Source organism: Cynocephalus volans, chromosome 3, assembly GCF_027409185.1.
Source record: "Cynocephalus volans isolate mCynVol1 chromosome 3, mCynVol1.pri, whole genome shotgun sequence".
Taxonomy (NCBI): Eukaryota; Metazoa; Chordata; class Mammalia; order Dermoptera; family Cynocephalidae; genus Cynocephalus; species Cynocephalus volans.
The window spans coordinates 104,646,863-104,663,367 of NC_084462.1; the positions used below are offsets into that span (position 1 = coordinate 104,646,863).

The following is a 16,505-nucleotide window of genomic DNA, read 5'->3' on the forward strand; positions in this document are numbered from 1 at the left end:
GAACCACCCCAGAGACCAGAATCAGTCCCTAGTCAAGATACATATCTTGTTCCTGGAGTCAGGGGAGTTGAATAAATATGCTCAGAAGTGTTTCAGAATAGCTATGGGCCAGGGACAGCTACGTGCTTTTTATTTCCTTCGGTTTTGAATTTGCATGTCAATCACAATTATTTGATCATTGTCTCACTTGTAGTATGTTGGGAGTGTGGAGAGGGGAGCAGTTGACATCGTTTTGGTTCAGAGATATATATATACTAAGAGGATCTGCACCCAAGGAGCCTCATATATATCAGGAGCTAATGCAGAAGAAAATGTCACTGAGACCCCAATGGTCTGTTTGCCTGCTGCTCACTAGCCAATAATCAAGAGATAAGAGTTGGTGTAAGGAAAGGTAGCCTTTAATCAAGAAGCCAGCAGCCTGGGGAAATGGCAGACTTATGTCTTGAAGGCCATCTCCACCTTCCCAATTTGCCAAAGGGTTTTATAGGGGTCTGCAGTGGAAAACTGAATCAGGGTGGCCAAGCTGTGATGTGCAGACATGCTTGACTGTTTCAAATAATCATTAAGGAACTTCCCAGGTGGGAGCTGACCAGCGTCATACTTCATTCTCCATGGGCTCAGTTCCTGTTATTTTCAAATAAGATCAGGTTAGAAAGCTAGTAAGGAATGGCCATCTGGGCTTATAATTTTTCTCTGATTATTTGTGTACAATGTGAGAGCAAGAGTCATTTGTGTTCCAGCAATTAGCTGCAGGCTATGTGATTTGTGTTACAGGACAGAACAAGCTTTTAGATTTAAAGGTTTAACAAAATGGAGTCAGTCTGTTCAGGCTATTACAAACTGATGCTGATCTTCTGGCCAAATGCTGTCATTGGATGAGACTTTGGATGTCTTGGAATTGAGTGAGCATATTTTCCATGTTGGTAGAAAAAAATAATTGTGTCCAAAAGCAGATTGTGATAGATTGAAAATTATGATATAAATATTTTGCATCTTTTTCAATTTTGCATCTTTTTCAAATCCTTAAGTCTTTTTTGCTTTGTAAATTGCTGTAAGTTGCTTTGACCAATAAAGTGTGGCTAAAATGTTGAGTGAGTTCCAGAGCTGAGCCCTCAAGAGACTAGCAGCTTTTACTTCCACCCTCCTGGGATACAGACCCTGTGTAAAGCAGGTCAGGCTACACTACTGAATGATGAAATACCATGTGCAAATAGGGAGTACCAGGCAGGCCCCAGCCATTTTATCCACGCCAAGTGAGGCGCCAGATAGAGTAGGGAAGCTATCACGGAAGTTCCACACCAGCCAAGGTTCCAGATAAATACAGCTGCATGAGTCTCTCCTATAGACTGTGGAGTGGAGTGTGCTGCATCTTTCTATTGTCAGACTGGTTAAACTGAGAACTACAGTTCCCAGAATTCCCTTCCCTGCATGATTCTGTGCAGTGGGTTAGAAATCTTGATTCTCTTCTGATCTTAGAATAGGATTTTTAGGTAATGCGTGAATGAGCTAAAAGGCTCTCGAGTAGGGGATGATAGTCCACAGATAAGTGTGGCAAAAGCCATCTAATCAGTTCTAATCACTGTTTAGGGATGGGATTCTGTACTTCGACTATTTTAGGTCTCTGGTTTGATTCCAGCTTGAAGTACTATTGACTATTTAACCTATTGATTGTTCTTAAGATATGCTAAGGAAACTGCTTGAATGCTGTTTAAAAATGCTAAGGAGGGCCAACCCCGTGGCTCACTCGGGAGAGAGTGCGGCGCTGGGAGCACAGTGGCGCTCCCGCCATGGGTTCGGATCCTGTATAGGGATGGCCGGTGCGCTCACCGGCTGAGCGTGGTGCTGGCGACACCAAGCCAAGGGTTGCGATCCCCTTACCGGTCACAGAAAAGACAAAAAAAAAAAAAAAAAAAAAAAGCTAAGGAAATCGCTGTAGGAAAAGAAAATGTTTACTAAGGCCAAGCTGATTGTTGGTGGATCGACTTAGCTTTTTACAAATTGCATCCTGGAATGCCACATTGTTAATTTACTGCTGTTACTATTTTACACTACCTCTTTTTATGTCCTTCTTTGAAAAATCAACTGATTTTTCTTGTGCAACTTCCTTGTCTTGTCAATAAAAAGAAAGGCAGATTTTGAACTGGGGCTGTTCCCCTGATGGGCAGCAGTCCTGCCAGGCCTTATTCATGTTACCTTGAGTGAATTCTTTCTTTCTCTTTTTTTCTTCTCTGTTACACAGAGGGAAGTGTAACAATTGTGGATTAGAGTTGCCTGAAAATAAATTTGAGAGGCAGCATAAGGCAGCAGCCATTACTCTCTGATCATCATGAATATATAGACACGGAAGTGCCAACAGCTTCCAGTTTGTCTTGCTCTCTGCCGCTCCACTCTGTGCCAACTTTCTCCTGCTGCTGAATTTGAGGATCAACAGTAGCCTCAATGTGCTAGGCTGCAATCCACAAAAGTAACAGCTTCACCTAGATTTTTCTACCAACCCCCTGTTCATGAACTTTACTTCATTGGCTAAATGGGCTTTGTTTCTTAGACTGACGGGTTAGTGCTACCTCTGATTCTGCAACTCCTCGTTTCATATCTTCACTTCCCTACGTTCTTCCACAATTGTTTACTATGGGAAATCCCATAATGCATGGTACCTTTGCTTTCCAAGTGGAACTCTGTTTCCTAACCTAAATCAAAATTAACAGTGCAGATATGTTCAAAATTTTAATTTTATCCCTGATACTTCAACCCTAATATTCCTTACAATCTCCCTCTCCTTAGAGGTAAATACACACATGTGCACACACACACACATAAACTTCAAAAAGTTTATGTGAAGATTCACATTATCTTTTAAATCTATTTTTCCATGAACTTTTTGAAGTACTCGTGTGTGTGTGCATGTGTGTGTATATATACACATATTTGCACACATACTTAAATGTTACTCCATGAGGTTGTCTCATTTCACTTTCCATCTGGAACTACTCACTACAGAATCATCTACAGTAGGTTTTCAAACTGCTAAAACTTTGCTGTCTGATAGAAATGATTTTACTATATGAGAAGTGACAAGTAGCATCTCAATGAAATTTTAACATTTTCATATTAAAAAGAGTTTGAGCATCTTTTATATAGTTAATAGCCATTTGCACATCTTTTCCCATTTTTATGCAGGGTTGTTTGTCTTTTTATTCCCTAATTTAGTAGCTATTTATTTATTAATATACCAATGATTGTTTTATATCTCTCATTACAAAGGAGGAAATTGAGACTTAGAATGTAGTAATGTACTCAATGTAATACAATAAAATCTTGCACTGTGATATAAACTCAGGCTTGCAAACCTGAGATCCAATGTTCTTTATATTACACCAGAGGCATACAGTGTAATTTCACCAAGTTATTTCTTTTTACCTTTGAGGACAAGCTGAGCACAATGTAAATATTCAAAAATTTCTTGTTAATAGAGAAATATTTAAATATGGCTGGCATCTAAATTTTACTGGTTGTTATTCTGATTTTTGCAAAGATATTAAAGATTTAATAACATCCTTTATTTACTTACAATTTATAAACCAGATTTAAAAAATTGCTTTCACTTCTCTTTTCTTCCCTTATTTCTTAATGATTCAAGTGAAAGTTATAAAATTTAGTCTCACACATAATTCTATCATGTACTGTATAAATTTTTCTCTGAATGGTGAGACACAGGTTTTATCATCATTTGTTAATGGAGGAACTGAGAGATAACAGTTGCAGCCCCACAAGTCAAATAAGAGATCCTATTTATCTGATCTTTGTCATGGTCCAAAATAAAGGTTATTCCTTACATCTTCCCCATCCCATCACATCCATGTCTTGTACATAAAGCAAGTAAGAACAATCAGACATTCTATAATCCTTTAGTTCTGGCCAAACCAACTTGAAAGTTTTAATAATTCCCACTGCAGCTTGAACATTTGTTTATTCCCTCAGCAGCAGCTGGCCTATTTCACACCATGTAATTCACTGAATCAATTCGCATCAAAATAGAGGTTATAAATATAATGGTCCCAAAGATTGTGAGCCTTCTTTCCCCAGATATTAGTCATAGGATTCATCTAAGTTCACTCTGGAGCAGTTGTCACTGCTTTCAGGAAATAGGTGAGTATCAGAATATTACTAGGTGTGGAGAAAGGATTTTAAAATCATCTGGATTAACCTGCGTATTTTACATATGAGGAATCAGAGACACCAGTTGACCCAGTAAATTATCCAATCTCACTCTTCTAGGACAAGAGTTAGAAACACAATTTCGGAGTCCCAGTTAACTGCTATTTCTGGTACACCAACTTAAGTGAGATCTGTGCTGAAGACAACTATTTTAATATCAGGTAGGTGGATGCAGAAGAAATCTAAAAGTTTCTGGAACAATGTGGAGTTAAAAAAAGGGCACCAAACTTCAGAACAAAAAGCCAAAGAGCACTAGGCAGTTGAACAGGTTTAGTCTTGGAGCAATTTGTTTAAAAGGTGTACTTACAGCAAGCAGAGTTTTGAAAAAGAAAAGCAAAGCAAAAGCTTGCTTTAGTGGCAAGATAGAAGGGGTTTTGTCATGAATTTTAGAGGCACATCAGTTCAATTGGCTTTCAGTGCACTTCGTAAAGTCTTCTCAGATCTCAGTGAGAGAGAATTTTCCTAATGAGTGCAGTTATAACTTTTGTGGCACGTTCTGTTACATAACTTCTTCTAGGTTCACCTTTACCATCTTCTGTCTCTGTATAAGTCTGTCACATATTTGTCGCATGGGAACTCTGGAAACAGGAAGAGTTTCCTGTTTCAAACCTCTTTGGTGAAAGACAATAAATTACAGCAGTTAAAAAAAATGTCTGGCTGCAGGCAGCATGGTATTTGATAGACTCTTTCTTTTTAAAATGTACTTGGAAACGTATAAGTCTTTCAGGCTCTAAAAAGAACATGTTCATCAGCCTTTGAATAATTATGGCACTGGTGATGTAGACAGGAGTCATTTATACTATCTACATAACTGGAATGAAGAACTAAGAATTAGAGGATGTTTACGTTCTTATTCTGGACAATCTCCATGAGAAAATTGAAACAGATGATGTTTCTCTATAGCTCTTTTACCTCACCTATGTTCTATTTCTTTTTCTTAGCCACTGCAAGAAACCAATACCCACATTTCTTTCTATTGTTGTGTTCCCTCTAATAATCAATCACGATTCTCAAGCATTCTTCATGCCAGTCTTTCACCCGTCATGATGTTTTGAAAAAAAAAAAATTATCTCTCTCTCCCTTTTCAAAATCTCTTGGCAGGTAGCTGTGAAATTTTTTTAAAAAATTCTCAAATGTAGTATTTTTGTTTTTTTTTTTTTTATATTATATCTAATGGTAACATGCTAGCAGTTTTAAAATAACAATTATTCACAAAAGGGCTTTACAGGTTATAACTGAAAGATTTTCACATCTTCCCATTTAAACTTGGCAAAAGCCATATGATACACTCATATGAAAGACAGATACCATTATCCACACTTTACTGATGAGAAAGCTAAGATTCAAAGAATTCACTGGCTCAAGTTCTGTCACCTCATAGAAAGTAGAACAAAAGCTAAAATTCGTGTGATTTTTCTGATGAAAATTCTAGGACATAATAGAAAAAAAAAATGGGATCCAAAGTTGGATAGATTTTGCTGGAAACCTAAGTCCACTGTTTACTAGTTGAGAAAAAGTTCTGTGTGATCTCTCTTTCTCTAGACTCAGATTTATTGTCTATACAGGAGGATTAAAAAAATATGTTCCCAGCAGAACTCTTGAGGATTCATGAGAATTCCATATGCAAATCACCTAGAACAAAATATTTATTCAGTGAGCTTAGCTATCACCATAGTCTCCATTGTTGTCCTAGTGTCATCTTCATCATCATGTCACTATCGTCACCATCACCACCATCTCATCATCAAAGTACACTGTCCTAACAAATAAACATATCTTTCATTCTTTTTGGCTAGAACTATCCTCTCCTGTTAAGCCAAGAACCCCAAAGCAAGACAGTGTTCTAGCCTTTTTGCACTCACTGGCATTTTGCACCATGTGTAACAATATTTAATATTCTAGAAATAATTAATAAATTTCAAAGTATAGGATTTGTTGAAGTCAAAAAAATTTTTTTAAGGATTTTAAAAACAGGACTAAAAATTTGAATACATTAATTTTTATTTTTCTATGAATATTTGCATTTTACTTGCAAGACAAATTGCTAAGTCATAAGAACTAGTCTTTAACGAAATAATTTTAAATATCTGGAAAGTCCATTGGTGGAAATATTTGACACTGTGTGTCATGCAAGGATAAAACAGGAAACTCTCTGGTGGTGGGCTGTCACTAAATCATTCCATGCAAAAATTCTCACTTGAGTTTGATTGCTGTATTTTTTTCCTAGTTCTCTCCTTGGGAAATGTCAGAGTCCTATCAGAAATCAGAGTAAATGGCCTGGAGCAATCAGTCAGTCGTGACCGAATTCATACTACGTGGTCTGTCTGGTTCATCAGAGCTGCAGATCTTCTACTTTCTGTTTTTCTCCACAGTCTATGCAGCCACTGTGCTGGGGAATCTTCTTATTGTGCTCACCATCGTGTCAGAGCCACACCTTCACTCACCCATGTACTTTCTGCTGGGCAATCTCTCCTTCATTGACATGTCCCTGGCCTCATTTGCCACTCTCAAAATGATTGCAGACTTCCTCAGTGAGCACAAAGTCATCTCTTTTGAAGGCTGCATAACCCAGATATTCTTCCTACATCTCTTAGGAGGTGCTGAAATTGTACTGCTGATCTCCATGTCCTTTGATAGGTATGTGGCTATATGTAAACCTCTACGTTACTTAACTATCATGAGCCGGAGAATGTGTGTTGGGCTTGTCATACTTTCCTGGATTGTTGGCATCTTCCATGCTCTGAGTCAGTTAGCATTTACTGTGAATCTGCCCTTCTGTGGACCCAATGAAGTGGACAGCTTCTTTTGTGACCTCCCTTTGGTGATTAAACTTGCCTGTGTAGACACATACATTCTGGGGGTGTTCATGATCTCAACCAGTGGCATGATTGCCCTGGTGTGCTTCATCCTCCTGGTGATCTCCTACACTACCATTCTGGTCACTGTTCGGCAGCGTTCCTCTGGTGGCTCTTCCAAAGCTCTCTCCACTTGCAGTGCCCACTTCACTGTTGTGACCCTTTTTTTTTGGCCCATGCATTTTCATCTATGTGTGGCCTTTCACAAATTTCCCAATAGACAAAGTACTGTCAGTATTTTATACCATATTTACTCCCCTCTTGAATCCAGTGATCTATACCCTTAGAAATAAAGATGTCAAGAATTCCATGAGGAAACTCAGCAACCATATCTTTAAGTCTGGGAAGACTAATCCTACACCTTAATTTTCCTCATATAAAAATGAAATACTTGTCCAGCATTTATCCCCCTCCTTCGGTTGCTCAACATAGTGATGCTGTTGCAAGAAATCAATAGCTCACAGCAGAGCTATTTCTGTAATCAACCTCAGCAGTCACTGAGTTATGTTCCTATTAATTGTTCCTCACACAAGGTAACATTTACTATAGGGCATTATCAAATTCATACTCAACATTTTAGTGCTCAATGACCCGCATTTTAGAATACTCAACTTTTGTCCTATAAGTATTTGTTTTAGTATTCCTTCCCTTGAGACATTCACATGTTTTAAGAAAGAGTAGATTCCCTCCCAGTCTCTTGAAATAGGCTCTAAGAAAGGAGGCAAGTGTGAAAACACCAACACCTAGTCTAGCGTCCTGTATGCTGAAGAAACAATAGAATTTTTATTGCTGACAAGGTACTGATTAATGATTTTTTTTAGATCAAAAGTCAGAAAGAGATGGAGGGTTCTTGGTCAGTAAAATTATCTGCTATTATTTTCGTCACCCATCTTTGATAAGAATGAGAATGTATCTTAATTATCTTGACTTCCTATATTCCCTAGACTGGATTTCACAGTTTTAAAACAATGCAGTAAACTCCAGGAAAACTGTTATAGTCTTATGTATTATATTAAAGATTCAAAGGATCCTAGGGTCATGTACAACGAATCCCAGCCACAGTCCTGTTCTACAGAAGATGATACAGTAGCATTTTACAGTGGCATGACCGAAGGATACAGAAGCTTTTTCAAGGTCATGCTAATTAGAGGATGAATCTAGGTTGTTTACCTACAAACATGGATATTTGTTTATTTTCTAAGCAGTAATGAGTAATTTTGGTGCCATGCTGTGTATTGTATCATTTTTGTATTAGAAGACACATTGTAAATAGTGAGGTCCCAAAGGATCAGAGCCATTTCTCTCCTGGTTAAACAGTATTTAACTTATGGACCCCATGAAACAGTGGCCCTTAAACATATTTGATATAGCTAATAACTGGAGTTTATGGAAAATAGAAATAATCTAGTCAAATCCATTTACAGTTGATAAAATTGAGAACCAGGGAATAATGTTACTTTCCCAAGTTCGTAAAGCTATTTGATGACAGAATCTAGCATTCAAGGAGCCTTCTTTTCCCCTCTCTTTCTCTCACTCTCTCTTCCTCTCTCTATTGAACTAGGGCCAGGTTATATTCAAGAGTATTTATGTCATTGTCATTCTGAGAGCTACACATAGGAAAATATGTTTAATGCATAAAACTGAACTACTGTAACCACTAATAATTAGCCAATTGTCTGGCATTGTCAAAGTCTGCATAATATTTTATGTAACATTGCCCTATCCTGGGTATAAAGACAGACAGATATATAGGTGATTGATGGATGGATTTGAAGGGGTCAAATATAAAGATCAATCAATCAATAGGTAAATGTATGGGCAGATAGATGGATAAGTTGACAGATGGGTGGATGTATACATGGCAATACAGTTTAGGTAGATGGGTAGACAGGTAGGTAGATAAATAATCATAAAGAAAAAATATACAGCTTACTATATTGACTCAATAGTCTCTATATCTATATATGGATCCTGTAACGACTGTAATTTGAAACTGTGTTACTTGTATAAAAGTGTTTGAAAGTTATTAAATTTGGTAGAGTTAAAAGACATAATCTTAACTGCATTTCTTGTGATGAAGTACAGCCAGTTCAATTTATGAATGTTTCATGGTCCCTGGAGAGATCTACTAATGAATTAATATTAATAAAAATAATAAAGTTTTCTGTTTATTTATATGATTCTCTAAAAATTATAAACCTGTCCTCCCACATTCTCAATCCTGTTAATAGGACCAAGTCTCTAAGTTTGGATGTTCATATTTCATTCTCATCAGCATATGGTTGGCTGATCAGGGTAAGGAATGCAGTATATTTTTTTCTATATTAGGCTATTAATTTTGTGTACCTGCTAAGCATCCTAATTTAGACACGTTAGAAGTATAGCCAAATAAATGTCATGGATTCTATTATATGAAAATTTGCATGTGCTCTAAAATAAGGCCATCAATTCCAAGCTTTAAGAGTACAACATAGACTATGGAATACTACTTTGCCATAAAAATAGAATGAAATCCTGCCATTTGCAGCAACTTGGATGAGCTTGGAAAAAATTAAATGAAATAAGCCAGGCACAGAAGGAAAAATACATGTCCTCACTCATGAGTGGGTGCTAAGAGAGAAAGAAGGAAGGCGAGAAAGACCACAGGGGTGCATTGCACTTGCAGAGGGAGAGAACATACCCAGGGCTGCTGGGGTTGTGGGAGGGGTAGTGGAAGGGGGAGGCTGGGGAGTAATTGGGTGGAGGACACAGGGAATAATTGCAATTTGTGGTAAGAGGCATGCCAATAGGATTGATCCAATCATCACATCTTAGGAACAGGTGGTGATAATCAGTTTTGTACCCCATGAATCTGCATCATCAATTTTTTTAAAAAAAGAATGCAACATAGGAAATTAACCCCAAAGACAAAGTCTAGATAGGTGGCCTATGTGTCAACACAAGAAAACTTGAGTAAAGTAGTATTCTAGTTCCCATTCTAATTCCTCCATTGGTGGGATACTCTCCCTCCCTACCTCATATTCTTCATTGACAATTACTTATCTGAGCATGCTCTTTAATCTTTCATTATCACAGCCATTGAGAAGAAACCTAACACTGAGTGCCAACAGTTCACTTGTAAAAGACGAACCTAGCAAACTACTGAAGGGAATGTTGAGCTTAATATCATGAGGCTGTGTCTTCACTTCCAAGATTCACTGGCCTGATCACAACTGTTTACAGGGTAGTTCGAAGTCATTCATTTAATTACTTCCCTTCCTTTTTCTTCTTTAACTAGAATTTTTTCTTTTCCATTTACTTCCATTGAGCTTAAACTGTTTCACAAATTGACCACTAATTACAATCTAATAAACGAAACCAGGAATAAACAAAAAGAGATGTAAAAAATGTTTAATGCAGTTCAAAAATTCAATGTACACTCATGCAAAACGAAACTGAGATTGTCTCAAACTGGATGAAACAAACACTTAGTTATCAGCCCCAGACTGGGTTCCGGGCATCAAAGTCCCGTTAGTCAGATTTCTCTCTCTGTAGCAAATCCACTGCTTAAGCTTGAAGAACTACTTTCCCTTTACATAACCTATCATGATTTATAATGATGAATATGCTAATAAAAAATAATAAATTTTCTAAAAAAAGAACTGTTTTTCTTTGTCTTAGAAAATGAGAAGATAATCAGCCAAGTGGTCTTCCATTCTGAGCTGTAGCTGGGATTTGTGAAATTTTATTATAGAAAACTTGACAAAGAAAGAATTTGTTTGACATGCCATTTTTTTTGCCTGGTCAGTTATCACCTTTTTCTGCTATTCTTCCAGAAAGCCTATTTAGAAAATGTTACAATATTTGTCTTAATAAATTTCAGTGGTTTTAGAACCTAGGTATAATACAGTTTTATTACATCACCTTTGAAGGTTTTTCAAAGGAAGCTTCTTCAATTTTTTTATTGACCCTTCTTTACTTTTCTCAGAGCTAATATTTCTGAATCATAACATATATATATTGCATTATGTTATTACCTAAACAATTCTTAAGTCTGTGTCACTTCTTATAACTGGTAAACATTTTGAGAGCAGATTTTGCCCTTGCTTGTTTTCATTGTATGTTATTGTTTATTTGTTTACTAATTTGTTTTTTTGCTGGGGTTTTCTTTTTTGTTTTGTTTTTTTTTTTTTAATATCTGTCACAATACCTGACTCAGGTCACAGTCAGAAGTAATGACCTGTTATAGTTTTTGAAATAATTATCTTTTTCTAAATGAATATCTTTTTTCAATGTTCCTTCTTACTATTCCACTATTATTTGAATACAGAATATCAGAGTAATCATAGAAATGTTGAGATGAAGAGAAATCCAGAGATAATCAAATGTTCTTGTCAAATTCCACTGTTAACTGTGGGACCTTATGCAAATCTCTGATTTGATTAGATTCTCTCTAAGGTCCTTTCAAGTTCTAATATTCTAATGTGTAGGACTTCTAACTTTCAATTCATTTTATCCCATGGTATTTCAAGTATAAAACTTCCTAAGAACTGATTCCTGGGAGGAGAATTCCTGGTCAGGAAGAATTCATTGATAGGATACAGACACCCAAATAGGAAACGGGTGGTGAAAGTAAGATAAAAGGATGCTGATGGGACTTCTATTAATATACAAAAGACTACAAAAATAGAAACACTACATGGATCTATAGTCCTTAGAAGCCCAGCTTTCTATATATAAAAAAAAAAAAGGATGCAGAGACATTTTCTAGCTTTTGCTGCTAAAAACGGCTGATGATACCTTGTTTTCTAACACAGAGAAGAGCAAACATTAAAAGATGACAGCGAAAAGTGTGTTAACTGAGTAAAAAACCAAAGAGACTCCATACTGAGGTTATAATCTATAGGAAAAGGGACCCTGGTTTTATATCCTGGCAATGGTCCTGGAGACCCAGAAGGTCAATCACCACATGTCTCTTCAGTGACACTGAGGTTTCAGAGGAAATGCTCTGTGAAGTGCGTGAGGAGGCAGAATAGCAAACTTCTCCAGGACCGAAATTAAACTACACTAACATCTATTTAATATTCAATGTGCATCATACTCTACCATAAATGCTTATATTAAAGTTATATTTTAAGTTTATAACATATATATTAATTAATTAAATTTTCAAAAATTCTATGAAGTATATATTTTTATTATAATCATTTTGGATACGCAGAAATTGAAAAAAATTTAAAATGATTTGATTAACATTACATCACTAATAAATTGTGGATCCAGGATATAATCCAGGATTTCCTTCCTTCCTTCCTTCCTTCCTTCCTTCCTTCCTTCCTTCCTTCCTTCCTTCCTTCCTTCCTTCCTTCCTTCCTTCCTTCCATTTTATATTTGTAATATGTTTTAAGTAGATAATATGTTCTCACATTTCAAAAATCAAAATTAGATTAACAATGGACAATTGATGGACAATTGAGAGAGCACTTCCCATCTCTGTTCCCATCTGCCCTGCCCCCATTGCATGTGCACCCACACATACACCTGAATCTACTTTGTTTTTGTTACTGTATCTGTGGTTTCTTTGATTAAGTTGAAACAGATTCAAATACAGATTCATACTTTTCCTCCTTGTTATTTAAAATGAGTATTCCTTTTACATTTCTATATCTATTTTCTTTTTCCTTAACATTGTCAAGGAGAAATTTTCATAGCAATACACAGTTTCAATTCTTTTAAATATTTCATATTATTCCATTGTATAGACAATATATTTAACTTGTATCTTATTGACAGGTAATATTTTCCTGTTCATTCAATTAAATCAGTGCAGCAATAAATAATACTGAACATATATTATTTCTTATGTATGCAGGCATATTTATAGGACAATTCATTAGTAATAAAGATTCTGTTTCAAAAATTATACAAATTTATAAATAGCAAATTATCATTTTAAGCAGTTGTTCTAATTTTAGTTCCAGAGGCAATATATGAGAGTGCTTGTTTCCTCATAATTGCACCATACAAATTATCAAAACTTTATACACTAATCTGATAGTGGAGAAATTGTACATCAGTGTGATTATTCATTCCTTTTCTTATGAATGTCCCAAGCATGCGCTCTTAATCAGAACTGTCCCTCTAAAATGGAAGTCTGATCATGTAACTACTCCACATCTAGCTTTCTCATATAGTATAAAGTTCTACATCTTGAGCGTTAGCGCATATGGTTCTCCAACGTCTATCTCTGCCTAAATCTTCAGCTTTATACCTTACCACTCTCTCAACCTGCATCTCTGTCTTCTAAAGTGATAGATGAGTTCTATTTCTCATAACACAACATGTTGTTTTGCACCTGCACATTTTTCATATACTTTTCTCTCTGTCTGAAATGCTCTCTCCTCACCCCCATCTTCCTAGCATCCTACTGTTTTTATTTTAGGATTCAACTAGACTATCACCACATTCTGCTACATTTATTAACCTCCCTTCATAACTATACTAAGTGGCCAATCCTTTCTCTGGGCTCCAAAACTAACTTGCAATTAATTCTATTAGTGCATCTCATTTAGTCTTTCAGTAAGTGTGCATTGAGTGTCTGTGTGTGCCAGGCATTTCGTAACTTGTTGGAAATACAGCATGAATATGACATACATAATTTTACCCTCATGGAATTATATTCTAGAGGGAGAAATAAAGGTATTCGATAAATAATAGCATAATGATTTCTAATTATAATTATGCTGGGCGTTTTGAGGAAGATGTATCTAATAACAAAAGATCATATAATGCTAGAATTTTCCAAAGCTGGTGTGGACGACTGGAAGACTCCTTGGAGAAATTATATCAAGGTTAGTTGATGAGTGAGTAGAACATGAGCAGAGTGAGCGGGTGGGGCAGGAGGATATTTTTAATCAGATAAAATAGCATGTGCAATGGTGCCCGAATAGAATGGAGACTGGCATGTTAGAGGAAAACAGAAGTTAGTGTTCAAGGGAGAGAGGAATGCAAAATAGGGCTGAGGAGGTAGGCAGGATCCTACCATACATTGTAATAATTTATTGTTGTATATTTCCCAACCCTACTGCTATTTTTTCTGTGATTGGTAGAATAATGTCTGTCACAAACTTTTGGTAATAAATATTTGAGAATAAATAAATATATAATCCTCATCAACAGTGGATTAGAAATGTCAAAACTAGCATCAAATCAGAATATCTCACCTTTGGAGAAACAAATGTTGAGCAATGTATGCCTTATCAAGTATGTGTAGATCTCTATACAATCCTTCCAGCTCCTCTCCAGATGCTCTGCAACTTGAAGGTACAGGCTTTTACTAACTGCCACACCATCCTCCCAACAAAAATGCAACAATCTACCATGCAGTGGTGCAGGCATCTGTAAGCCAATAAGGTCATTTTAGGGTTAAGAGATGAAGAGACTCTTCAGGTATAAGAGATGGTAATAGCTTGAGGGTGCAACGTGATGGGGAGAGAAGAGGATAAGAGGTAAATAAAAGCCCTGGTTCTATTGATTATTGTTTGGTGATCTTAGGTGTCTTTTGTTCCTTGCTTTCTGATTTACTGTTTGTTAATAATCAGTAAAATGCTAGGAATAAATCAACACTTTTCAATAACAACTCAATGTAAAAGGCTTAAATTCCCCAATCAAAAGACACAGACTGGCTGGCTGGATTAAAAAGGAGGACCCAACTATATGCTGCCTACAAGAGACCCACCTCACTCATAAAGACTCACATAAACTAAGAGTGAAAGGATGGAAAAAGATTTACCATGCAAACAGAAAAGAAAAACGAGCTGGAGTAGCTATTCTTATATCTGATAAAATAGACTTTAAATTAAAAACCATGAAAAGAGACAATGAGGGACACTACATAATGATAAAAGGATTGATCCATCAAGAAGACATAACAATCATGAATCGGGCTGCTCCAACACACCCAATGTTGGAGCAGCCAGATTTATAAAACAAACTCTATTAGACCTAAAGAAGGAAATAGACACTAATACCATAATAGCAGGGGACCTGAACACCCCTCTATCAATACTGGGTAGGTCATCTAGGCAAAGAATCAGTAGAGAAACACAAGATCTAAACAAGACTCTGGACCAATTGCACTTGGCAGATATCTACAGAACATTCCATCCAACAACCTCAGAATATTCATTCTTCTCATGAGCACATGGATCATTCTCCAGGAGAGATCACATATTAGGTCACAAATCAAGTCTCAACAAATTCAAAAAAATTGGAATTATCCCATGTATTTTCTCAGACCACAATGGGTGGAAAAATTAGAAATCAATAACAAACGAAATTCTGGAAATTATACAAACACATGGAAATTAAACAGCATTCTACTTAATGACATATGGGTCCAATAAGAAATCAAGCAGGAAACCAAAAAAATTATTGAAACTAATGAAAATAATAATACATCATACCAAAACCTGTGGGATACAGCAAAAGCAGTATTGAGGGGGAAATTTATTGCATTAAGTGCTCCTCAGAAGAATGGAAAAATGGCAAGTGAACAACCTAACACTTCACCTTAAAGAACTAGAAAAACAAGAACAATCCAAACCTAAAGTTAGCAGACGGAAAGAAATCATTAAGATCAGAGCAGAACTGAATGAAATTGAAAACCAAAAAACAATTCAAAAGATCAAAGAATCAAAAAGTTGGTTTTTTGAAAAGATAAATAAAATTGACAAACCATTAGCATGGCTAACAAAAAAAAGAAGAGAGAAGACTCAAATAACCAAAATTAGAAATGAAAAAGGCTATATTACAACTGATTCATCTGAAATACAAGGAATCATTCGAGACTACTATAAACAACTATACGCCAACAAATTTGAAAATCTGTAGGAAATGGATAAATTTCTGGACACACACAAGCTCCCAAAACTGAACCATGAAGACGTAGAAAATTTGAACAGAACAATAACAATAAAGGAGATTGAAGCTGTTATCAGAAGGCTCCCAACAAAGAAAAGCCCAGGATCAGATGGATTCACACCAGAATTTTACCAAACATTCAAAGAGGACTTGACACTGATTCTTTACAAACTATTCCAAAAGATTGAAACGGACGCAAACCTCCCAAATTCATTCTATGAAGCAAACATCATCCTGATACCAAAACCAGGTAAAGATATAACCAAAAAAGAAAACTACAGGCCGATATCCTTGATGAATATAGATGCAAAAATCCTCACTAAAATACTAGCAAACAGAATACAGCAACACATACGTAAAATTATTCACCACGATCAAGTGGGATTCATCCCAGGGATACAAGGTTGGTTCAACATACGCAAATCAATTCCTCTTTGAATGTTGCAAAGAAGATGCACAAATGGCCAACAGATGTATGAAAAGGTACTTAACTAATCATCAAGGACGTGAAATTAAAACTCACACCTATTAGGA

General features: G+C 36.2%; 1 protein-coding gene across 1 annotated transcript; it reads left to right on the forward strand.

The window, feature by feature from the left end:
- Nucleotides 1–6,487: 6,487 nt before the first annotated feature.
- Nucleotides 6,488–7,436, forward strand: LOC134373351 (olfactory receptor 4K3-like). Its single transcript, XM_063091080.1, is given in 2 exon segments — nt 6,488–7,234; nt 7,236–7,436. Coding segments are annotated over 2 exon segments (948 nt in total).
- The last annotated feature ends 9,069 nt before the right edge of the window (nt 7,437–16,505 follow it).